Here is a 22220-nt window from a genome sequence, read left to right on the forward strand (position 1 = left end):
TGGAATTCTCTGCCATAGGAAACAGTCGAGGCCAATTCATTGGCTATATTTAAGAGGGAGTTAGATATGGCCCCTGTGGCTAACGAGATCAGGGGGTATGGAGGGAAGGCAGGTACAGGGTTCTGAGTTGGATGATCAGCCATGATCATACTCAATGGTGGTGCAGGCTCGAGGGGCCAAATTGCCTACTCCTGCACCTATTCTCGATGTTTATATGTTTAAGTACCAGAGACAGAGTTTAGAATAGAACTGATTTATTTGTCACAGATGCAGAATATTAAACTCCAGTCCCATTAAAGGTGAATATGCAGCAGAAGAATCCCCCCCCCCCGCCCCCCACCATGCCCAGTGACCAGGGTGCAGAACTGGGTGTGGTGAGCAGAAGCAATAATTGCAGAGTTCAGCACTGACAGTCACTCTCAAAATTGTATTCAGCAATGGTGATGGACAAATATCCAGCAAGCAGCTTATTGAAACTTTCTCCCCAGTGTGAACCCGGCAGTGTGTCACAAGTGTAACATGCTGTAAGGTTTCACTGCTAATGTAACGGCCTCTGTGTAATGTTTCACTGCTGAGGTAATGGTTTCCCTGTAGCAGCAATGTTTAGGTTATGACCAGGGATAACAATGTTTTGGAGAGCGGGGCTATCCAATGAGAGAAATGTTGTTCTTCCTTGTGAGTCTGGAAGAGAGATTTCATGGTCATTTGCCAGGGAGAGATCGGAAGACGCGAATGGAGCGAGTGGGCCCTTTTTTCTTTTGTTTTCTTTACTAAACTAAGAATTATAAAGCTCAATCTTTTAATCACATATTGGGTTCTGTTTGTTATTTCGGGGTACTGGTTTGTAATGGGGACAAATTGCGCCGCATCCTCCCAAATGACATTTCTTAAGTTCGGTTGGGGGGCTATCACCCACTATATTAAGTTGCTAGCTGAAGCAAGAGTTACATAGGGTTAAATGACTGAGTGAATCACTTCCCACATTCAGATCGGGTGAATGACCTCTCCCCAGTGTGAACTCAATGATGCACATTTGGTTGATTTGGCTGAGAGAATCTCTTCTCAAAGTCTGAGCAGGAAATCAGCCTCCTGCTCAGACTTTGTGTGAACTCGCTGGTGTTTCTGTAGGTGGGGTGACTGAGTGAATCCCTTCCCACAGACTGAGCAGGTGAAAGGCCTCTCCCCAGTGTGAACTCGCTGGTGTGCCAGTAGGGTGGATGACCGAGTGAATCCCTTCCCACAGACTGAGCATGTGAATGGCCTCTCTCCCGTGTGAACTCGCTGATGTACTTTCAGCTTAGATGAGCAAGTGAATCCTTTCCCACAGTCTGAGCAAGTGAACAGCCTCTCTCCAGTGTGAACTTGCTGATGGACCTTCAGTTCAGATGACGAGGTGCATCCCTTCCCACAGTCTGAGCAAGTGAATGGCCACTCTCTGGTGTGAACTGACTGGTGTCTCAGTAAATGAGATGACAAAGCGAATCCCTTCCCACAGTCTGAGCAGATGAATGGCCTCTCCCCAGTGTGAACTGACTGGTGTACCTTCCACTGGGATGAGCAAGTGAATCCCTTCCCACAGTCCGAGCAGGTGAACGGTCTCTCTCCAGTGTGAACTCTCTGATGTACCTGCAGTTTAGATGACTGAGTGAATTCCTTCCCACAGTCCGAGCAGGTGAACGGCCGCTCCCCGGTGTGAACTCGCTGGTGAGCCATCAGGTTAGATGGGCGAGTGAATCCTTCCCCACAAATTCGGCAGATGACTAGCCTCTGCCCTATGTGAACTGACTGGTGTGCCCACAGGTGGGAAGATCCACTGAATCCCTTCTCACAAACAGAAAAGGTGAATGGTCTTGTCCCAGTGTGAACTCGGTGATGTACCTTCAACTGAAATGACCAACTGATCCATTCCCACAGTCTGAGCAGGAAGGATGATCAACTGAATCTATTGCTGCACTTCTTAAATATCTGGACAGAGACAGCAAAGCTGTTGTGTTGTGTTCTCGATTCCCGTTGACAAATTCCTTGTCATCTTTAACCTGTAAAAACATTTACAAAATCCATCAATGGGTGTAGGGCAACATTTCAGATGAGATCACTTCAGTTGTCAAGGTGTGATCTGGCATCACACTGTTACTGTGAAGTTCAACCCAAGTTGGAGAGTTGGAAATTTTTTCAACTGGGTACAGTGCTGTTAGCTGGAATGACCATCAAATTTTCTGCTGCTCTTTCTGTCTCAATAAGAATGGGCCATTTCTGTCATCTCCAATCTGTGACCTGGCTCAGTCTGACTCTCTCCATTGGTATTATTCCCTGTTCCCACTGAGCTGCATGGGTTCCTGGCCCCACAGTAACTGAAACACTCTCACACAAATAGCCGGCAGTGCACTCCACGCACCCATCACTCTCTGTGTAAAAAAAACTTACACCTGACATCCCATAGAAACCATAGAAACTACAGCACAGAAACAGGCCTTTTGGCCCTTCTTGGCTGTGCCAAACCATTTTCTGCCTAGTCCGACTGACCTGCACACGGACCATATCCCTCCATACACCTCCCATCCATGTATCTGTCCAATTTATTCTTAAATGTTAAAAAAGAACCCGCATTTACCACCTCGTCTGGCAGCTCATTCCATACTCCCACCACTCTCTGTGTGAAGAAGCCCCCCTTTAAACTTTCCCCCCTCACCCTTAACCCATGTCCTCTGTTTTTTATCTCCCCTTGCCTCAGTGGAAAAAGCCTGCTTGCATTCACTCTATCTATACACATCGTAATTTTATATACCTCTATCAAGTCTCCCCTCATTCTTCTACACTTCAGGGAATACAGTCCTAACCTATTTAACCTTTTCCTGTAACTGAGTTTCTCAAGTCCCGTCAACATCCTTGTAAACCTTCTCTGCACTCTTTCAACCTTATTTATATCCTTCCTGTAATTTGGTGACCAAAACTGAACACAATACTCCAGATTCGGCCTCACCAATGCCTTATACAACCTCATCATAACATTCCAGCTCTTATACTCAATACTTTGATTAATAAAGGCCAATGTACCAAAAGCTCTCTTTACGACCCTATCTACCTGTGACGACACTTTAGGGAATTTTGTATCTGTATTCCCAGATCCCTCTGTTCCACTGCACTCCTCAGTGCCTTACCATTAACCCTGTAATTTCCACGTTGGTTTGTCCTTCCAACGTGCAATACCTCACACTTGTCAGTATTAAACTCCACCTGCCATTTTTCAGCCCATTTTTCCAGCTGGTCCAAGTCCCTCTGCAGGCTCTGAAAACCTTCCTCACTGTCTGCTACACCTCCAATCTTTGTATGATCAGCAAACTTGCTGATCCAATTTACCACATTAACATCCAGATCATTGATACAGATGACAAATAACAATGGACCCAGCACTGAACCCTGTGGCACACCACTAGTCACAGGCCTCCACTCAGAGAAGCAATTCTCTACCACCACTCTCTGGCTTCTTCCATCGAAACAATGTCTAATCCAATTTACCACCTCTCCATGTATACCTCGCGACTGAATTTTCCTAACTAACCTCCCATGCGGGACCTTGTCAAAGGCCTTACTGAAGTCCATGTAGAGAATATCCACTGCCTTCCCTTCATCCACTTTCCTGGTAACCTCCTCGAAAAACTCCAATAGATTGGTCAAACATGGCCTACCACGCACAAAGCCATGTTGACTCTCCCTAATAAGTCCCTGTCTGAGGTGACTTTAAACTAGAATGGTTGGGGGGTGAGAATCAAATTAAAGAGGCTAGGCGTGAGGAGGTTAGTTCACAACAGAGGGATGGGAACCAGTGCAGAGAGACAGAGGGGTGTAAAGTGAGGGTAGAAGCAAAAAGTACAGAGGAGAAAAGTAAAAGTGGCAGGCCGACAAATCCAGGGCAAGCATTAAAAAGGGCCACTTTTCAACATAATTGTATAAGGGCTAAGAGAGTTGTAAAAGAGCGCCTGAAGGTTTTATGTGTCAATGCAAGGAGCATTCGTAATAAGGTGAATGAATTGAAAGTGCAGATTGTTATTAATGATTATGATATAGTTGGGATCACAGAGACATGGCTCCAGGGTGACCAGGGATGGGAGCTCAACGTTCAGGGATATTCAATATTCAGGAGGGATAGACATGAAGGAAGGGGAGGTGGGGTGGCGTTGCTGATTAAAGAAGAGATTAACGCAATAGAAAGGAAGGACATAAGCCGGGAAGATGTGGAATCGATATGGGTAGAGCTGCGTAACACTAAGGGGCAGAAGACGCTGGTGGGAGTTGTGTACAGGCCACCTAACAGTAGTAGTGAGGTCAGAGATGGTATTAAACAGGAAATTAGAAATGTGTGCAATAAAGGAACAGCAGTTATAATGGGTGACTTCAATCTACATGTAGATTGGGTGAACCAAATTGGTAAAGGTGCTGAGGAAGAGGATTTCTTGGAATGTATGCGGGATGGTTTTTTGAACCAACATGTCGAGGAACCAACTGGAGAGCAGGCTATTCTGGACTGGATTTTGAGCAATGAGGAAGGGTTAATTAGCGATCTTGTCGTGAGAGGCCCCTTGGGTCAGAGTGACCAAAATATGTGGAATTATTCATTAAGATGGAGAGTGACATAGATAATTCAGAAACAAAGGTTCTGAACTTAAAGAGGGGTAACTTTGAAGGTATGAGATGTGAATTAGCTAAGATAGACTGGCAAATACACTTAAAGGATTGACGGTGGATATGCAATGGCAAGCATTTAAAGGTTGCATGGATGAACTACAACAATTGTTCATCCCAGTTTGGCAAAAAAAATAAATCAAGGAAGGTAGTGCACCCGTGGCTGACAAGAGAAATTAGGGATCGTATCAATTCCAAAGAAGAAGCATACAAATTAGCCAGAGAAAGTGGCTCACCTGAGGACTCGGAGAAATTCAGAGTTCAGCAGAGGAGGACAAAGGGCTTAATTAGGAAGGGGAAAAAAGATTATGAGAGAAAACTGGCAGGGAACATAAAAACGGACTGTAAAAGCTTTTATAGATATGTAAAAAGGAAAAGACTGGTAAAGACAAATGTAGGTCCCCTGCAGACAGAAACAGGTGAATTGATTATGGGCAGCAAGAACATGGCAGACCAATTGAATAATTACTTGGTTCTGTCTTCACTAAGGAGGACATAAATAATCTTCCAGAAATAGTAGGGGACAGAGGGTCCAGGGAGATTGAGGAACTGATCGAAATACATGTTAGTAGGGAAGTGGTGTTAGGTAAATTGAAGGGATTGAAGGCAGATAAATCCCCAGGGCAAGATGGTCTGCATCCAAGAGTGCTTAAGGAAGTAGCCCAAGAAATAGTGGATGCATTAGTGATAATTTTTCAAAACTCGTTAGATTCTGGACTAGTTCCTGAGGATTGGAGTGTGGCTAATGTAACTCCACTTTTTAAAAAAGGAGGGAGAGAGAAACCGGGGAATTATAGACCGGTTAGCCTAACGTCGGTGGTGGGGAAACTGCTGGAGTCAGTTATCAAGGATGTGATAACAGCACATTTGGAAAGCGGTGAAATGATCGGACAAAGTCAGCATGGATTTGTGAAAGGAAAATCATGTCTGACGAATCTCATAGAATTTTTTGAGGATGTAACTAGTAGAGTGTATAGGGGAGAACCAGTGGATGTGGTATATTTGGATTTTCAAAAGGCTTTTGACATGGTCCCACACAGGAGATTAGTGTGCAAACTTAAAGCACACGGTATTGGGGGTAAGGTATTGGTGTGGGTGGAGAATTGGTTAGCAGACAGGAAGCAAAGAGTGGGAATAAACGGGACCTTTTCAGAATGGCAGGCGGTGACTAGTGGGGTACTGCAAGGCTCAGTGCTGGGACCCCAGTTGTTTACAATATATATTAATGACTTGGATGAGGGAATTAAATGCAGCATCTCCAAGTTTGCGGATGACACGAAGCTGGGTGGCAGTGTTAGCTGTGAGGAGGATGCTAAGAAGATGCAGGGTGACTTGGATAGGTTGGGTGAGTGGGCAAATTCATGGCAGATGCAATTTAATATGGATAAATGTGAGGATATCCAGTTTTGTGGCAAGAACAGGAAAACAGATTATTATCTGAATGGTGGCTGATTAGAAAAAGGGGAGGTGCAACGAGACCTGGGTGTCATTATACACCAGTCATTGAAAGTGGGCATGCAGGTACAGCAGGCAGTGAAAAAGGCGAATGGTATGCTGGCATTTATAGCGAGAGGATTCGAGTACAGGAGCAGGGAGGTACTACTGCAGTTGTACAAGGCCTTGGTGAGACCACACCTGGAGTATTGTGTGCAGTTTTGGTCCCCTAATCTGAGGAAAGACATCCTTGCCATAGAGGGAGTACAAAGAAGGTTCACCAGATTGATTCCTGGGATGGCAGGACTTTCATATGAAGAAAGACTGGATGAACTGGGCTTGTACTCGTTGGAATTTAGAAGATTGAGGGGGGATCTGATTGAAACGTATAAGATCCTAAAGGGATTGGACAGGCTAGATGCAGGAAGATTGTTCCCGATGTTGGGGAAGTCCAGAACGAGGGGCCACAGTTTGAGGATAGAGGGGAAGCCTTTTAGGACCGAGATTAGGAAAAACTTCTTCACGCAGAGAGTGGTGAATCTGTGGAATTCTCTGCCACAGGAAACAGTTGAGGCCAGTTCATTGGCTATATTTAAGAGGGAGCAAGATATGGCCCTTGTGGCTACAGGGGTCAGGGGGTATGGAGGGAAGGCTGGGCGGGGTTCTGAGTTGGAGGATCAGCCATGATCATAATAAATGGCGGTGCAGGCTCGAAGGGCCGAATGGCCTACTCCTGCACCTATTTTCTATGTTTCTATGTCTATCGAAATGCTTGTAGATTCTGTCTCTTAGTACTCCCTCCAATAACTTACCTACTACCGATGTTAAACTCACCGGCCTATAATTTCCCAGATTACTTTTCGATCCTTTTTTAAACAACGGAACAACATGAGCCACTCTCCAATCCTCCGTCACTTCACCCATAGACAGCGACATTTTACATATTTCTGCCAGGGCACCCGCAATTTCAAAACTAGTATCCTCAAGGTCCGAGGGAACACTCTGTCAGGTCCCCGGGATTTATCCACTTTAATTTTCCTCAAGACAGCAAGCACCTCCTCCTTTTCAATCTGTACAGTTTCCATGATCTCACTACTTGATTCCCTCAATTCCATAGACTTCATGCCAGTTTCCTTAGTAAATACAGATGCAAAAAACCTATTTAAGATCTCCCCCATTTCCTTTGTTTCCGCACATAGCCGACCACTCTGATCTTCAAGAGGACCAATTTTATCCCTTACAATCCTTTTCCTCTTAATATACTTATAAAAGCTCTTTGGATTATCCTTCACTTTCACTGCCAAGGCAACCTCATGTCTTCTTTTAGCCCTCCTGATTTCTTTCTTAAGTATTTTCTTTCACTTCTTATACACCTCAAGCACCTGATTTACTCCGTTTCCTATACATTTCATACAACTCCCTCTTCTTCTTTATCAGAGTTGCAATATCCCTTGAGAACCAAGGTTCCTTATTCCTATTCAATTTGCCTTTAATCCTGACAGGAACATACAAGCTCTGCACTCTCAAAACTTCCCCTTTGAAGGCTTCCCACCTACCAATCACATCTTTGCCAGATAACAACCTGTCCCAATCCATGCTTTTTAGATCCTTTCTCATTTCTTCAAATTTGGCCTTCTTCCAGTTCAGAACCTCAACCCTAGGACCAGATCTATCCTTCTCCATGATCAGATTGAAACTAATGGTGTTATGATCACTGGAACCAAAGTGCTCCCCTACACAGACTTCCGTCACTTGTCCTAACTCGTTTCCTAACAGGAGATCCAATATTGCATCCCCTCCAGTTGGTCCCTCTATATACTGATTTAGAAAACTTTTCTGAACACATTTTACAAACTCTAAACCATCTCGACCACTAACAGTATGGGAGTCCCAATCAATGTATGGAAAATTAAAATCCTCTACCACCACAACTTTATGTTTCCTGCAGTTGCCTGCTATCTCTCTGCAGATTTGCTCTTCCAAGTCTCGTTGACTGTTGGGTGGTCTGTAATACAATCCCACTAATGTGGCCATACCATTCCTGTTTCTCAGCTCCACCCATAAGGACTCAGTAGACAATCCCTCTAATCTGTCCTGCCTGAGCACTGTTGTAATATTTTCCCTAACAAGCAATGCTACTCCCCCACCTTTCATTCCTCTGCCTCGATCACATCTGAAACATTGGAACCCTGGAATATTAAGCTGCCAGTCCTGCCCCTCCTGTAGCCAAGTTTCACTAATTGCTATAATGTCATAATTCCACGTGTCAATCCACGCCCTCAACTCATCTGCCTTCCCCGCAATACTCCTAGCATTGAAATATATACACCTCAGAAGATTTTTACCGCCACTCACAACCTTTCTATCAGCGGATTTGTTTAAACTTTCAACATCACTCATTTTCACCCCAGCCACACTGTCAGCTCTGGCACTCTGGTTCCCATCCCCCTGCAAATCTAGTTTAAAGCCTCCCCAATAGCACTAACAAACCTCCCTGAAAGGATATTGGTCCCCCTGTAGTTCAAGTGTAACCCGTCTCTCTTGTACAGGTCCCACCTGCCCCAGAAGAGGTCCCAATGATCCTGAAATCTGAAACCCTGCCTCCTACACCAATTCCTCACCCACTTGTTCCTCCTCCAGAGCATCCTATTCCTACCCTCACTGGCACGTGGCATAGGTAGCAATCCTGAGATTACCACCCTTGAGGTCCTGCTTTTCAACTTCCTACCAAGCTCTCTATACTCACTATCCAGGACCTCCTCACTCTTCCTTGCTATGTCATTGGTACCGATGTGCACCACGACATATAGCTGGTCACCCTCCCACTTCATAATGTCATGCAATCGATCAGAGACATCCTTGACCCTGGCACCTGGGAGGCAACAAACCATCCTGGATTCTCTGTCACGACCACAGAACCTCCTATCTGCACCTCTAACTATCGAGTCCCCTATCACTACCGCTCTCCTCTTTATCCCCCCTCCCTTCTGCACTGCAGAGCCAGGCTCAGTGCCAGAGATCCGGCTACTGCAGCCAGTCCCAGGTAAGTCATCCCCCCCAACAGTATCCAAAGCGGTATACTTGTTGTTGAGGGGAATGGCCACAGGGGAACCCTGCTCTGCCTGCCCTTTCCCCTTCCCTCACCTGACAGTGACTCAATTTCCTGTCCTCTGCTCCTTTGGTGTAACTACCTCCCTGTAGCTACGATCTATAATATCCTCATTCTCCCGAATGATCCGCAGGTCATCCAGCTCCTCTCGGTATCTATTTCCAAGCACCTTAAAACTATGCCCCTCGTGTTCATTATTTCAGCCCTGGGAAAAAAACCTCTGGCTATCCACACGGTCAATGCCCCTCATCATTTTATACACCTAAAAAAGGCTCTGAACATAAACAAGGAAATTATACATTGCTTTGAGGATTTGTTAGAAGTATACAAAATTATGAGGGTATAGATAGGGTAAATGCAAGCAGCTTTTTCCATTGAGGTTGGGTGGGACGACCACCAGATGTCCTGGGTAAGTAGGGAAGGAGAAACTTAACAGGAACAAGTGGAAAAGCTCTTTACTGAAATGGGCGTTGGAGTGAGGAATGAGATGCCAGCACAAGTGGTGAATATAAGCTTGGTTTCACCATTTAAAATAAGTTTGATAGGTACCTGGATGGTAGGGGTATGCAGGGCAATGGTCTCAGTGCAGGTGGTTGCATTAGACAGCTTAAATGTATTTTCAGCATTGACTAGATGGGCCAGATAGCCTGTTTCCATACTGAACCATGTTTCTATGTTTCTGTGACAGAGAAGCTGGCCAAACTTGTTCAGAAGGGAAAAGGTAGAAGTAACAATGGAGCAGCAATGGCTGGAGTTTCTGGGAGCAATTCAGGAACTGAGTGATAGATACATCCCAAAGATGTGAAAGCATTGGATGGGCAGGAGGAGACAACCGTGGCTGAAATGAGAAGCGAAAGCCAACATAAAAGCCAAAGAGAGGGCAAAATATAGAGCAAAAACTATTGAGAAGCTTTTAGAAACCAACAGCAGACGACTAAAAAAAAAAGTCAGATGAGCTCAGGGGGTGTAAATATGATATTGTAGTCATTAATAAGTCTTGGTAGCACTCAAAATTCTGAGGCATTTAGAGGAACAAAATATCCGGGGCCTCAATATCTCTTGAAAAACAAAGTTCCCTGCACCAGTTACCTTTCAACTTTTATTTTTGGAGGCACATACAAACTCTACACACTCAAAATTTCACCTCTGAAGGCCTCCCACTTACCAAGTACTCCTTTGCCAGAAAACAGCCTGTCCCAAACCACACCTGTCAGATCCTTTCTGATACCATCAAAATTGACCTTTGTCCAATTTAGAATCTCAACCCGTGGTCCAGACCTCTCTTTTTCCATATTTACTTTGAATCTTATGGCATTATGATCACTGATTTTTGTCTCCAGCCCTGGATCATTTCCTAACAGCTTATTGTACACTTCTGCGTCGGGAATTCTACGTACTGATTAAGGGCACACTTGACAAACTCTACCCCATCTACTCCTTTTACAGAACATGAGTCCCATTCAATATATGGAAAGTTAAAATCAGTTACTGAATCAACTTTTGGTTCATGGCATGGTCTGCGATCTCTCTACAAATTTGTTCCTCTAAATCCGTCAGACTGTTGGGTGCAACCAAGTCCCAATAATGGCTACAATATCATAATTCCCTGTCCTGAGCTCATCTGGCTTTCCTATGATGCTTCTTGCTTTGTGATATACTCAGCTCAGCACATTCATCGCACCATGCTTCTCCCCAGTGTGAGCTCGCTGATGACTCAGTAGGTTGGATGACTGAGTGAATCCCTTCCCACAGACTGAGCAGGTGAACGGCTTCTCCCCAGTGTGAAAATGCTGGTGTCTCTGTAGGGTGGATAACTGAGTAAATCCCTTCCCACAGTCTGAGCAGGTGAATGGCCTCTCCCCAGTGTGAACTCGCTGATGTTCCTTCAGGTTAGATGAGCAAGTGAATCCCTTCCCACACACTGAGCAGGTGAACGGCTGCTCTCCGATGTGAAATCGCTGGTCAGCCATTAGGTCAGATGACCAAGTGAATCCTTCCCCACAAATTCAACAGATGACCAGCCTCTGCCCAGTGTGAACTGACTTGTGTGTCCACAGGTGGGATGTCCAACTGAATCCCTTCTTACACACAGAACAGGTGAATGGCCTTGTCCGGTGTGAACTTGCTGATGTACCTTCACTTGAGATGACCGAGTGAATCCCTCCCCACAATCTGAGAAGGAAGGATGATTGAGTGAATCACTTGCTCCACTTCTTAAATATCTGGACAGAGACAGCAAAACTGGCGTGCTGTTCTCAAGATTCCCGTAGACAAATTCCTTGTCATTTTCAACCTGTAAAAAGATTTACAAAATCCATCAGTGGGTGTAGGACAACATTTCAGATGAGATCACTGGAGTTGTCAAGGTGTGATCTGGCATCACACTGTTACAGTGAAGTTCAACCCAAGTTGGAGAGAGAAATCATCTTCTAACTGGGCACAGTGATGGTATGTGGAATGACCATCAAATTCTCTGATGCTCTTCCTGTCTCTGTAAGAATGGGGCACTTCTGCCATCTCCAATCTGTGACCTGGCTCAGTTTGACTCCATTGGTATTATTCCCTGTTCCCACTGAGCTGCATGGGTTCCTGGCCCCACAGTAACTGAAACACTCTCACACAAATAGCCGGCAGTGTATTCCACACACCCACCACTCTCTGTGTGAAAAATTTACCCTGACATCCCCTCGGTATCTATTTCCAAGCACCTTAAAACTATGCCCCTCGTGTTAGCCATTTCAGCCCTGGGAAAAAACCTCTCACTATTCACATGATCAATGCCCCTCATCATCTTATACATCTAAAAAAGGAAATTACATATTACTTTGGGATTTGTCAGACGTACACAACAGTATGAGGGTATAGATAGGGTAAATGCAAGCAGCTTTTCCCACTGAGGTTGGGTAGGACTACAACCATAGGTCATGGGTACGTGGGGAAGTTGAAAATTTAATGGGGACATGTGGAAAAGCTCTTTACTGAAATGTTCATAAGAGTGTGAAATGAGATGTCAGCACAAGTGGTGAATATGAGCTCAGTTTCCCCATTTAAAAGAAGTTTGGATGGGAGCCTGGATGGCAGGGGTATGGAGGGCGCTGGTCCCGGTGCAGGTAGATGCATTAGACAGCTTAAATGTTTTTTCGGCATTGACTAGTTGGGCCAAGTGGCCTATTTACATACTGAACTTCTCCATGTTTCTATGACAGAGAAGCTGGCCAAACCTGTTTGGAAGGGAAAGGGTAGGAGTGACAACGGAGCAGCAATGGCTGGAGTTTCTGGGAGTAATTCGGGAACTGAGTGATCGATACATCCCAAAGAAGTGGAAGCATTGGAAAGGCAGGAGGACACAACCGTGGCTGAACTGAGAAGGCAAAGAGAGGGCAAACAAAAGAGCAAAAACTATTGGGAAGCTTTTAGAAACCTACAGAAGATGACTAAAAAAGTAAGATGAGCTCAGGGCAAGGAATTATGATATTGTAGTCATTAATGAGTCTTGGAAGCACCCAACAATCTGAGGCATTTTAAAGGAACAAAATATCCCAGGCCTGAATATCTCTTGAAAACCAAGGTTCCCTGCACCAGTTACCTTTCACCTTTTATTTTGACAGGCTCATACAAACTCTACACACTCAAAATTTCTCTTCTGAAGGCCTCCCACTTACTATGTACTCCTTTGCCAGAAAACAGCCTGTCCCAAGCCACACTTGTCAGATCCTTTCTGGTACCATCAAAATTGACCTTTCTCCAATTTAGAATCTCAACCCATGGTCCAGACCTCACTTTTTCCACTTTTTTACTTTGAATCTTATGGAATTATGATCACTAATTTCTGTCACCAGCCCTGGATCATTCCCTAACAGCTTATTGCACTCTTTTATGTCAGGAATTCTACGTACTAATTAAAGGCACATTTGACAAACTCTACCCCATCTAGTCCTTTAACAGTACGGGAGTCTCAGTCAATATATGGAAACTTAAAATCACTTAATGAATGAAGCTTTGTTTCATGGCATGGTCTGCAAACTCTTCACAAATTTGTTCCTCTAAACCCTTCTGAATGTTGGGTGCAACCAAGTCCTAATAATGGCTACAATATCATAATTCCCTGTCCTCAGCTCATCTGGCTTTCCTACGATGTGATATATACAGCTCAGCACATTCATCGCACCATGCTCAGCCATTTGATTGCTGACTCTCTCTGCAGCCTGAACAACATCTGACTGGTGTCAAGAAAACAAATTCTCTCTGATTGTCACAAAAACAAAGGAGCTGATTGTGGACAACAGGAGGAATGGAGACAGTCTAACCCCTACTGACATCAATGGATCTGGGGTTGAAAGGGTGAACAGTTTTCAGTTCCTCAGCATAAACATCACCGAGGATCTCACATGGTCTGTACTTACCGGCTGTGTTGTGAAAAGAGCATAGCAGCACCTCTTTCATATCAGTCGGTTGAAGAAGTCTGGGATGGGGCCCCAAATCCCAAGAACTTTCTACAGGGACACAATTGAGAGCATCCTGACTGGCTGCATCATTGCCTGGTATGGGAACTGTACTTCCCTTAATCGCAGGAACCTGCAGAGAGTGGTGCGGACAGCCCAGAGCACCTGTAGATGTGAACCTCCCACTATTCAGGACATTTACAGTGACAGTTGTGTAAAAAGGGCCCAAAGGATATTGGCGACCCCATTCACCACAACCACAAACTGTTCCTGCTGCTACCATCCAGGAAACGGTACCACAGCAAAGGACCAACAGGCTCTGGAGCATCATCTTCTACCAGGCCATCAGACTGATTAATTCATGCTGATACAAATGCATTTCTATGTTATATTGACTGACAGATGTATAAACTATCTATTATAAATTACTATAAATTACACATTGCACATTTAGATGGAGATGTAATGTAAAGATTTCTACTCCTCGTGTAGATGAAGGATGTATGTGATAAAGTCAATTCAATTCAATTCACCATCTCCACTCTCTGTTCTGTCATTCTGGCTCCCATTCTCCCTGCAAACTATTTTAACCACATCACCCCTCCCCCACACACTGGCACCAGCAAACCTTACCACTAGGATATTAGTCCCCTCTTGTTCTGTTGCGTTAACTAGATAATCCCTCCAACAATTTGTAAAGAGGCCCACTTGTTGTTGTGGGGGTTGGCCACAAGAGTACTCTGCGATGGCTATTGAATCTCATTCTCCTTCCTGACTTTCACCCAGCTTCCAGTGTCCTGCACCTTAAGTGTAACTCACCTTTCTTCATGTCATATCTATCAACCCCTCCATCTTCTGGATGATCCAGAATTCATCCATTTCAAGTTCTAGTTCCTTAAAGTGCAGGGTTACAAGCTGTAGCTGGATACACATCTTGTAGATAGGAGAGGAGGGCAGGAACGCAAGTCTAAAGTTCGAACTGATAAGGAAACAAGGGATCCCGAACCCATGTCTGGCATACCGACCCTGTTTGAGGACAATAACCGTGATGAGGAGTGGGCACCCACCGTACCACCCCCCCCCCAGCTTACCAGGGGCAAAGTGGACCCAGTGCTCCCGAACCCCAATCCTCCCAGTACTCAGATATGGTGGCCACTCGGGTAAAACAGCGGCGGCAGGGAAGGGGAGGTCCCTATACCCTGAGATCCAGAAAGGGAATACCGAGGATTATTCCGTGACAGGGAGGGAAGAATCCAATAAAACAGCAGAGTTAATGGCTCCACAAAGACCATTGCCCACCTGAATGCTGCCCAATCCATGAGCAGGAGGAGGGACAGCCCTCAGTAATTCCTGTGTATGCACCCTGGAAGCCTCAGGAAATGATAATGATCATGAATCAGGCCCCAGATAGAAAAGAACAACCAGCACAGTTTGCTCAGTATGTCCGCAGTACTAAACAAATGTTTAATGCAACCTTGCAAGATTTATTCAGTCTCTGCTGCATGATTCTCTCAGCTGATGAGGGGTGGAAATGGAAGGCCGAATTGAGATACCAAACCTATCAGGAGTTACAGACGGGAAACCATAATGGGAATGAACAGACAGACCAGATTATTCAAGCCTTGGAAGGGCTCTCCAGCAATCTGTAAACATCATTAAAGTACTTGAATGCAAACCTATGCCTGGAGAATCGGGACCAGAGTATTGGGAGCAAATTGTGGGCTGCTATGGCACTTTTGCAGGAGACCAAGCCTTTAATGATGGGAATTTGTCCCCCCCCCCCCAGTTTAATGCCTTACTGCTCCAATGCTTACCAACTAAGTTAGCCAACATGATTAAAACAAATAATATGGATCGGCCTGACTATGAACAAAATCGAATGCGACGAGTTTTGACATATTACTGGGACCCGGCTTTTGAATCCGGACGAACCCCGAAGGGAAGTATTATCAAAGGTGAATATGTTCAGTGGGAAGAACGACGCAAGCAGGCTATATCTGGGGATCAGAAATGGGAACCAAAGCACGCAACGCATGTATTCACGTGCAGGTGGAATTCCAGGGGATCCAGTGTGATGTTTCATTTACAGCCACCACCAGTCTGGGGGAGACTTGCTATGTACCTTGGAAGTCGAGATTCTATGCTCAGACAAGGGTATGACCCTGGGACCAGTGAACAACTGGCAGTTTCCCCAGTTACTGACCCCCAGTGGTGAGCACTTAACCTGGACTCCACTGCATTTGAACCCCTTCTGCCAGCGGTTGACTCTCATGTGACTCTGTGCTATGAGCCTACGGGGTGCTCAGTTGAGGAAAGCCAATATTATACACTCCTCGAGGGACAGAAGTTCCCAGTCACGGTGATTGGAGAGGTGAAAGGAAGAGAGGGCAGTGCATTTCTGGCCAAAGTTCCAGATTTCCTTTGGCGACAGACAGGACTGGTGGTTCCCCATATCACCGTTAGGGTTTGCCCTGGATTCAAGCCAAAGAGCCCAGGGTTCCTTGCCTACACCTTGATGAAACAAGCCTCCAACAGAGAGGGAGACTGGCAAGACTTGGTCGTGGGCCAACTCCAATACTGGAAGGAGTCTGAGGTGAAGACGGGACATCTGGTAAGACATTACTTTAATATTGACCGAATGTTGTTCCCCATCTCTGATGTTGATGTTGTTCCCCATCTCTGGGCAATTTAAAGCCATGAAGTCGGCCATACCACTGCCCCGCTGTCTGGATCACCGTGAAAGAAGGACAGACTCTCCCATCCCTTCTGCAATACCCCCTCAAGCCCAAGGCAACATTGGGTTCTCTCCAGTTGACGTTCTCAGTCCTTTGGCAGGTTCACTTGTTGCTGTTCCCTCATCTTCAGCTGCGGTTCGCTTACAGTTATGGGCTTTTCCTCCAATAAATCTTTCACCGCAGGTCTAACTTTAACACGAAAGATAATGAAGCACGTTAACAATACAAAGGAGAACAAAACAATTCTGTTCAATGTTCCTAAAAATAAAACTCACCGAAATTTAAGCATTGAAGACAAATGTAATGATCTCAGTGAACAAATCTGTAAATATCGCTGACACGTCATAAAACCTGATAAGGGATAGGAAGGAGTCATCGTTCAGTCATGGTAAGACATGAGATGTAGGAGCAGAATCAGGTGATTTGATCCATCGAGTCTGCTCAACCATTCAACCATGGCTGATTTTTATTCCAACACCATATTCTTGCCTTCCTCCTGTAACCCTGAAGCTACTTAGCAATCACAAATATATTAATCTCTGCCATAAATATACACAAATGACAGCCTCAACCACACTCTGTGGTAACAAATTCCACAAATAAGCAACCCTTTACTTAAGATATTCTCCTCATCTCAATTTTATGGGGAAGCTTCTTTATTCTGAGACTGTGCCCTCAGATCCCAGGCTCTCCATCTAATGGAAACATCCTCTCCATGTCCACTGTATCCAGGCTTTTCAACATTTGGTAGGTTTACTTAAACAAGCACCACCCCCACCCCCACCATCTCTCTGAACTCCATTGAGCACAGGCCCAGAACCACTGACTAATAGACAGGTGACAGTGAGGGGGAATTTCCAAACATGGTTTGAACTCTGAACCCCTGGATCCAATTCTACCTTTCCAAACATTTAATCACAGCCTCTCCCTGTGAGGGATGGAATGTGACCTTACTCTCTCCTTAGATTAGCAATCATTGCTTCCAAAGGATCTCCAGAAACAAATATCTGATCCCAAACCAGAAATACTCACTCATAAATCCAAGCAGTTTGATCCCCAAATCCATTTTACCTTGGTGAAAATCTGTGATAGGGTCACACAGCTGAACGTGCCACTTACCGACCCCAGAATCCTCGCACATCGTCCCCATATTAGGAATTTCCCCACAACCAATGTCCAGCAACCTGAGACTTCTGAATCATTGTGGAAGGAGGAACATTCAGCCCCATCTACAGAAGTACTGACTTGGGTCAAATCCCAAATACTAACAGTTCCATATGCCTGGAGTCTGCATCCCAGGATTACAGACCAAGCACCAATTTTCCCAGGACTCCCCTGTTGCCGGTAACATGCTGCAGTGTGTCAGCCATTCAGAGTTCAAAAACTAACACTCCTGCATCAACCTGTGGTAGAATGGGAACCTGATAATCATCTGACTGGGCCAGATATTGGGCTGCAAAACCTGGGTGTTGGTCTCCAGCAGCTAAAATGAACACATTTTATCATTATCTTGTTGTTAAATGAGATTTTGCCCAGCACAATTGGCCATCACATTTTCTGTAGGCTAACAGGATTAACAGGCTTTTCATTTCAAATTGAAATTAAGTGCTGGAAACTCGGTACATCAGATTGGGGGTGTGGAAAGAGTAAATGTGGAAAACTGAGTATCAGAACTGATGTTGCACGATCTGCAGAACACTTCCAGCATTTTCTCTTTTTACTTTAAGTGACGCACAACTATTGACTGATTACAAGATGTTTGTGATAGCCTGAATAATGTTGAACAAATATAATGACCACATTCATTAATTATCTCTTCATTCCAACACAGGGTTAATACAGTCGATACAGTCAATGCTCACAACATCCTCCCCACCCCTCTATCAATCTGTTCCATCTGCCCCCAAGGTCACTAACTCTCAATGAGGGGAAGTGACCAGAGTGCTATAAAAATGTGCACCACTCCCTGCAGATTCTGTGGGCTGTTTCTGCCAACAGGGAAATTGCCTCTTCAAAAAAGACCAAAACAGGAAATAACAGACTCAACTTTAAATGTGGAGAGTCTTCTGTTGTCAAAGATTAACATAGTGACCGTTTGGTAACTTTGAAAATAAAATTGTGGTGACTGTCTTTATCCTTCCCCATTCTGCATTAAATAAATTCCCTGGTCATTCCAGGTAACAAACAGAAATCACTCAGTGAGGCAAAACACTTCACAGTGAAGGCAACAGTAGGAGACAGATTGTTGATTTATAATCATTGGTAGGATACAGGCTGGACAGAGTTTGAACAAGATGATTGATATACAGGTATATCATTGAGGTGGTGGTATACAGGCTGGACAGAAGTTGAACAAGATGATTGATATACAGGTATATCATTAAGGTGGTGGGATACAGACTGGACAGAGGCTGAACAAGATGATTGATACATATCATTGAGGTGGTGGTATACAGAGGCTGAACAAGATGATTGATACATATCATTGAGGTTGAATAAGATGGGCAGGGGATGAGCAGATAGAACCAAATGGGAGAAGAGATCAAGGACGATCACTGATAGTCCTCCAGCAATACACAGATGCTGAATTAACACTACGTACTACTATGTACGAAAATGACAAAAACAGAACAACAGCAACTTTGGCATTTACCCTTCTTCCCTAACCAACTTTTATCAACACAGCATGGAAAGTATTCGAAGGTTCGGTGACCAACCCCGGCAGATTTTGTCCAGGAAGCGGGGTGAGACCGCGAGTTCGGGGGATTAAACGGGACTCACTGCCGAACATCGCTCGGGACCGACTCAATACTCACCGCATGGATCTTGTCGCTCTCGCTGCGCAGAGAACGATCAGTCCCCCAACCCCCCGCCTGCCCGCCCGAGGGGGCGAGGACCCTCACTCGATCCGGATCCCGCAGACGATCAGTCGCTCCGGAAAAAGACGGGAAAAAAAATCGCCGCCGGTCCCGGGACTGCGAGCATGCGCAATGTGCTTATAGCGTCATCAGAGCGGGGGGGGCGGGCCTCGAATACAAACCTGCAGATGCTGCCGATCTGCGATAAACGGCATCACGTGACGGCAGAGGGTCTCCCACGTGACCCGGTGACTGCCTGACCCACCGGCCACATTTCCCACTTCATTTCACATTCACAACTCTCCCCTCTCAGCCGCATGTTTCTGCCCGATCCTCCCTTCCTCCATCATGGAATTAATTTCCATCTTCAGCAGCTCTCTGTTGCCCCAACCACTCACCTCCCACCCCCGTCACTATTTCCACCTTCCCACCTCCCCCTCACCTGGATCCACCTCTCACTCCCCAGCTCTTGCCCCATCCCCACCCCTCACCTCTTTTCTCTATTTCCCGTCCACTCTCAGTCCAGAGGGAGGGTCTCGGCCCGAAATGTTGACGGTCCATTTCCCTTCACAGATGCTGCCCGACCCACTGAGTTCCTCCGGTAGTTTGTTCTTTGGTCTGTATAACCCGTGTGAGTGTGGGGAGCGGGATTTTACACCATATTCCCCGTACAATCTCAACAAAGCACAAATAATTGTCACTTTGCCCGGACCATTGGCCCCGCTTGCAGGGCAACAGTCTGCCGGTGTTTGCCCCCCAATGTGGTGAATCGCCACCACCGTGGGCTCAGACATTTCCACAGATGAGCCCCTCCTGTCCCCACCGGGACAAACATCCTGTCCGCCCCCTCTCTCACCGTCTTCATCCTTTCAATAAAATCCCCCTCTCCCTCCCCGGGGAACCGGCATCAACCCGACGGGCCGAGCGGTCTCCTCCTACCTCTCAGCGATACATCAGACTCTGGCCGCAGGAGACGCTTCACAAACGCCCCAACTTCCCTCGGAGGGAAATGGAAATAAATCAGAAAGCGGACATTTACTTTGGGATTTGTTCCGCTCTGATGAGGAGTTGACGATTGAGGGGGCGACGGAGTCCGCGAGGGTAACGCCCTCTCGGCTGGTCCGCCTCCGCGACTGGTTGTAACCGGTGATTGACATCGCTTCGCACCAATGGGAATAGCGCAGCTCCTGAATCCTCTATTGACAACGGTGGGGGAGGGACTGGTCACATGATTAGTAGCCCAGCCGTTAAACCGATAAAGCTCGAGCTCACCAGCGCGTGGGTGACGTAAGACACCGCGCACGTGAGGGCAGATCCCGGTGTGGGGGACCCATGTGTGACGTCAGGCGCGTGGATGCGCCTGTGTGACGTCACCTGTGGGGGAGCGCTCGTATTTAAAAACACCTGAATGGACGTTTCTTATGATTTCAGTGGGACAACAACATTAATCACGGGTTTCATCACTGAATCCAGTGTTGTGAGATGTAAAGTCCCCTGTTATGTGTCCGGCTGTGCCGTGTTGTTGGTGGAGTGGGCAGCGTGGTGTTTGTCTCGATTCGGGTCACAACAACAGAATTGCCAGCGGGGTCCACACACAGTGTATTAGTGAACAGAAAACCTCTCGTCCCTGCAGTCTCTGTCTCCTGGTAAACTCAACACCCTGACAATGTGGATCATAGATACCCCTTCCTCTCAGAGTCAGGGAATCACTCAGACAGTGATCAAAGAGAGGAATTATATTTAGCTCCTCCGCAGTTGTGCGGGGTAGGGTTTCTTTTTGAGGGGGGAGGAAGTATCGATATTAGGCTAACAGGAGGGGGCATAGTTTTAAGGAGCTTGGAAATAGATACCGAGGGGATGTCAGGGGTAAGTTTTTTTACACAGAGAGTGGTGGGTGCGTGGAATACACTGCCGGCTACTTGTGTGAGAGTGTTTCAGTTACTGTGGGGCCAGGAACCCATGCAGCTCAGTGGGAACAGAGAATAATACCAATGGAGAGAGTCAAACTGAGCCAGGTCAGAGATTGGAGACGGCAGAAATGCCTCATTCTTTTAGCGACAGGAAGAGCATCAGAGAATTTGATGGTCATTCCAGATACCAGCACTGTGCCCATTTAGAAGATGATTTCTCTCTCCAACTTGGGTTGAACTTCACTGTAACAGTGTGATGCCAGATCACACCTTGACAACTCAAGTGATCTCATCTGAAATGTTGTCCGACACCCACTGATGGATTTTGTAACTCTTTTTACAGGTTAAAAATGACAAGGAATTTGTCTACGGGCATCTCGAACACAACACGTCAGTTTTGCTGTCTCTGTAAGGGATTCACTCGATCATCCTTCCTGCTCAGAGTGTGGGGAGTGATTCACTCGATCATCTGACCGACTGGCACTCCCGTCATTTTACACAGGGGGTGGCCATTTACCTGCTCAGACAGTGGGAATGGATTCAGTCGGTCATCGCAACTGAAGGTTTATCAGTAAGTTGACATTGGGCAAGGCTATTCATCTGTTCTGTGGGTGAGAAGGGATTCAGTCAGTCTTCCCACCTGTGAACACACCAGTCAGTTCACACTGGGCAGAGGCTACTCATCTGCTGAATTTGTAGGGAAGGATTCACTCGGTTATCTGCCCTAATGGCTCACCAGCGAGTTCACACCGGGGAGCGGCCGTTCACCTGCTCAGACTGTGGGAAGGGATTCACTCAGTCATCCAACCTACAGAGTCACCAGCAAGTTCACAGTGGGGAGAAGCCGTTCACCTGCTCAGTCTCTGGGAAGGGATTCACACAGACACCAGTCAGTTCACACTGGGGAGAGGCGGTTCACCTGCTCAGACTGTGGGAAAGGATTCGCTTGGTCATCTGCTCTGCTGGCACACCAGCGAGTTCACACTGGGGAGAGGCCATTCACCTGCTCATACTGTGGGAGACATTCACTCATGCATCTAACCTACAGAGAC

General features: G+C 46.0%; 2 protein-coding genes across 11 annotated transcripts in view; one reads left to right on the forward strand and one right to left on the reverse strand.

Moving 5' to 3' along the window:
- The window catches only part of LOC134341616 (zinc finger protein 239-like), a 618489-nt gene that overhangs the window by 566739 nt on the left and 29530 nt on the right, over window positions 1-22220 (forward strand). The window lies entirely within an intron of this gene.
- LOC134341691 (zinc finger protein 239-like) lies at window positions 333-20349 on the reverse strand. Of its 9 annotated transcripts, none has more exons than XM_063039620.1 (4): window positions 20198-20293; window positions 16676-16751; window positions 11358-11516; window positions 333-2036 (listed from the first exon to the last, which is right to left on the reverse strand). In XM_063039620.1, the coding sequence occupies exon 4, from the start codon at window positions 1711-1713 to the stop codon at window positions 1063-1065; it is 651 nt and encodes a 216-aa protein (XP_062895690.1). In that variant the 5' UTR covers window positions 1714-2036; window positions 11358-11516; window positions 16676-16751; window positions 20198-20293; the 3' UTR covers window positions 333-1062. The 9 variants fall into 9 exon arrangements, 5 of the variants coding, with proteins under 5 accessions (XP_062895690.1, XP_062895691.1, XP_062895689.1 ...); XM_063039621.1 differs by lacking the exons at window positions 16676-16751; window positions 20198-20293 and adding exons at window positions 13627-13716; window positions 19217-19368; XM_063039619.1 differs by lacking the exon at window positions 20198-20293 and adding an exon at window positions 19217-19368.

This window comes from Mobula hypostoma, unplaced genomic scaffold (assembly GCF_963921235.1).
Source record: "Mobula hypostoma unplaced genomic scaffold, sMobHyp1.1 scaffold_36, whole genome shotgun sequence".
Lineage (NCBI taxonomy): Eukaryota > Metazoa > Chordata > Chondrichthyes > Myliobatiformes > Myliobatidae > Mobula > Mobula hypostoma.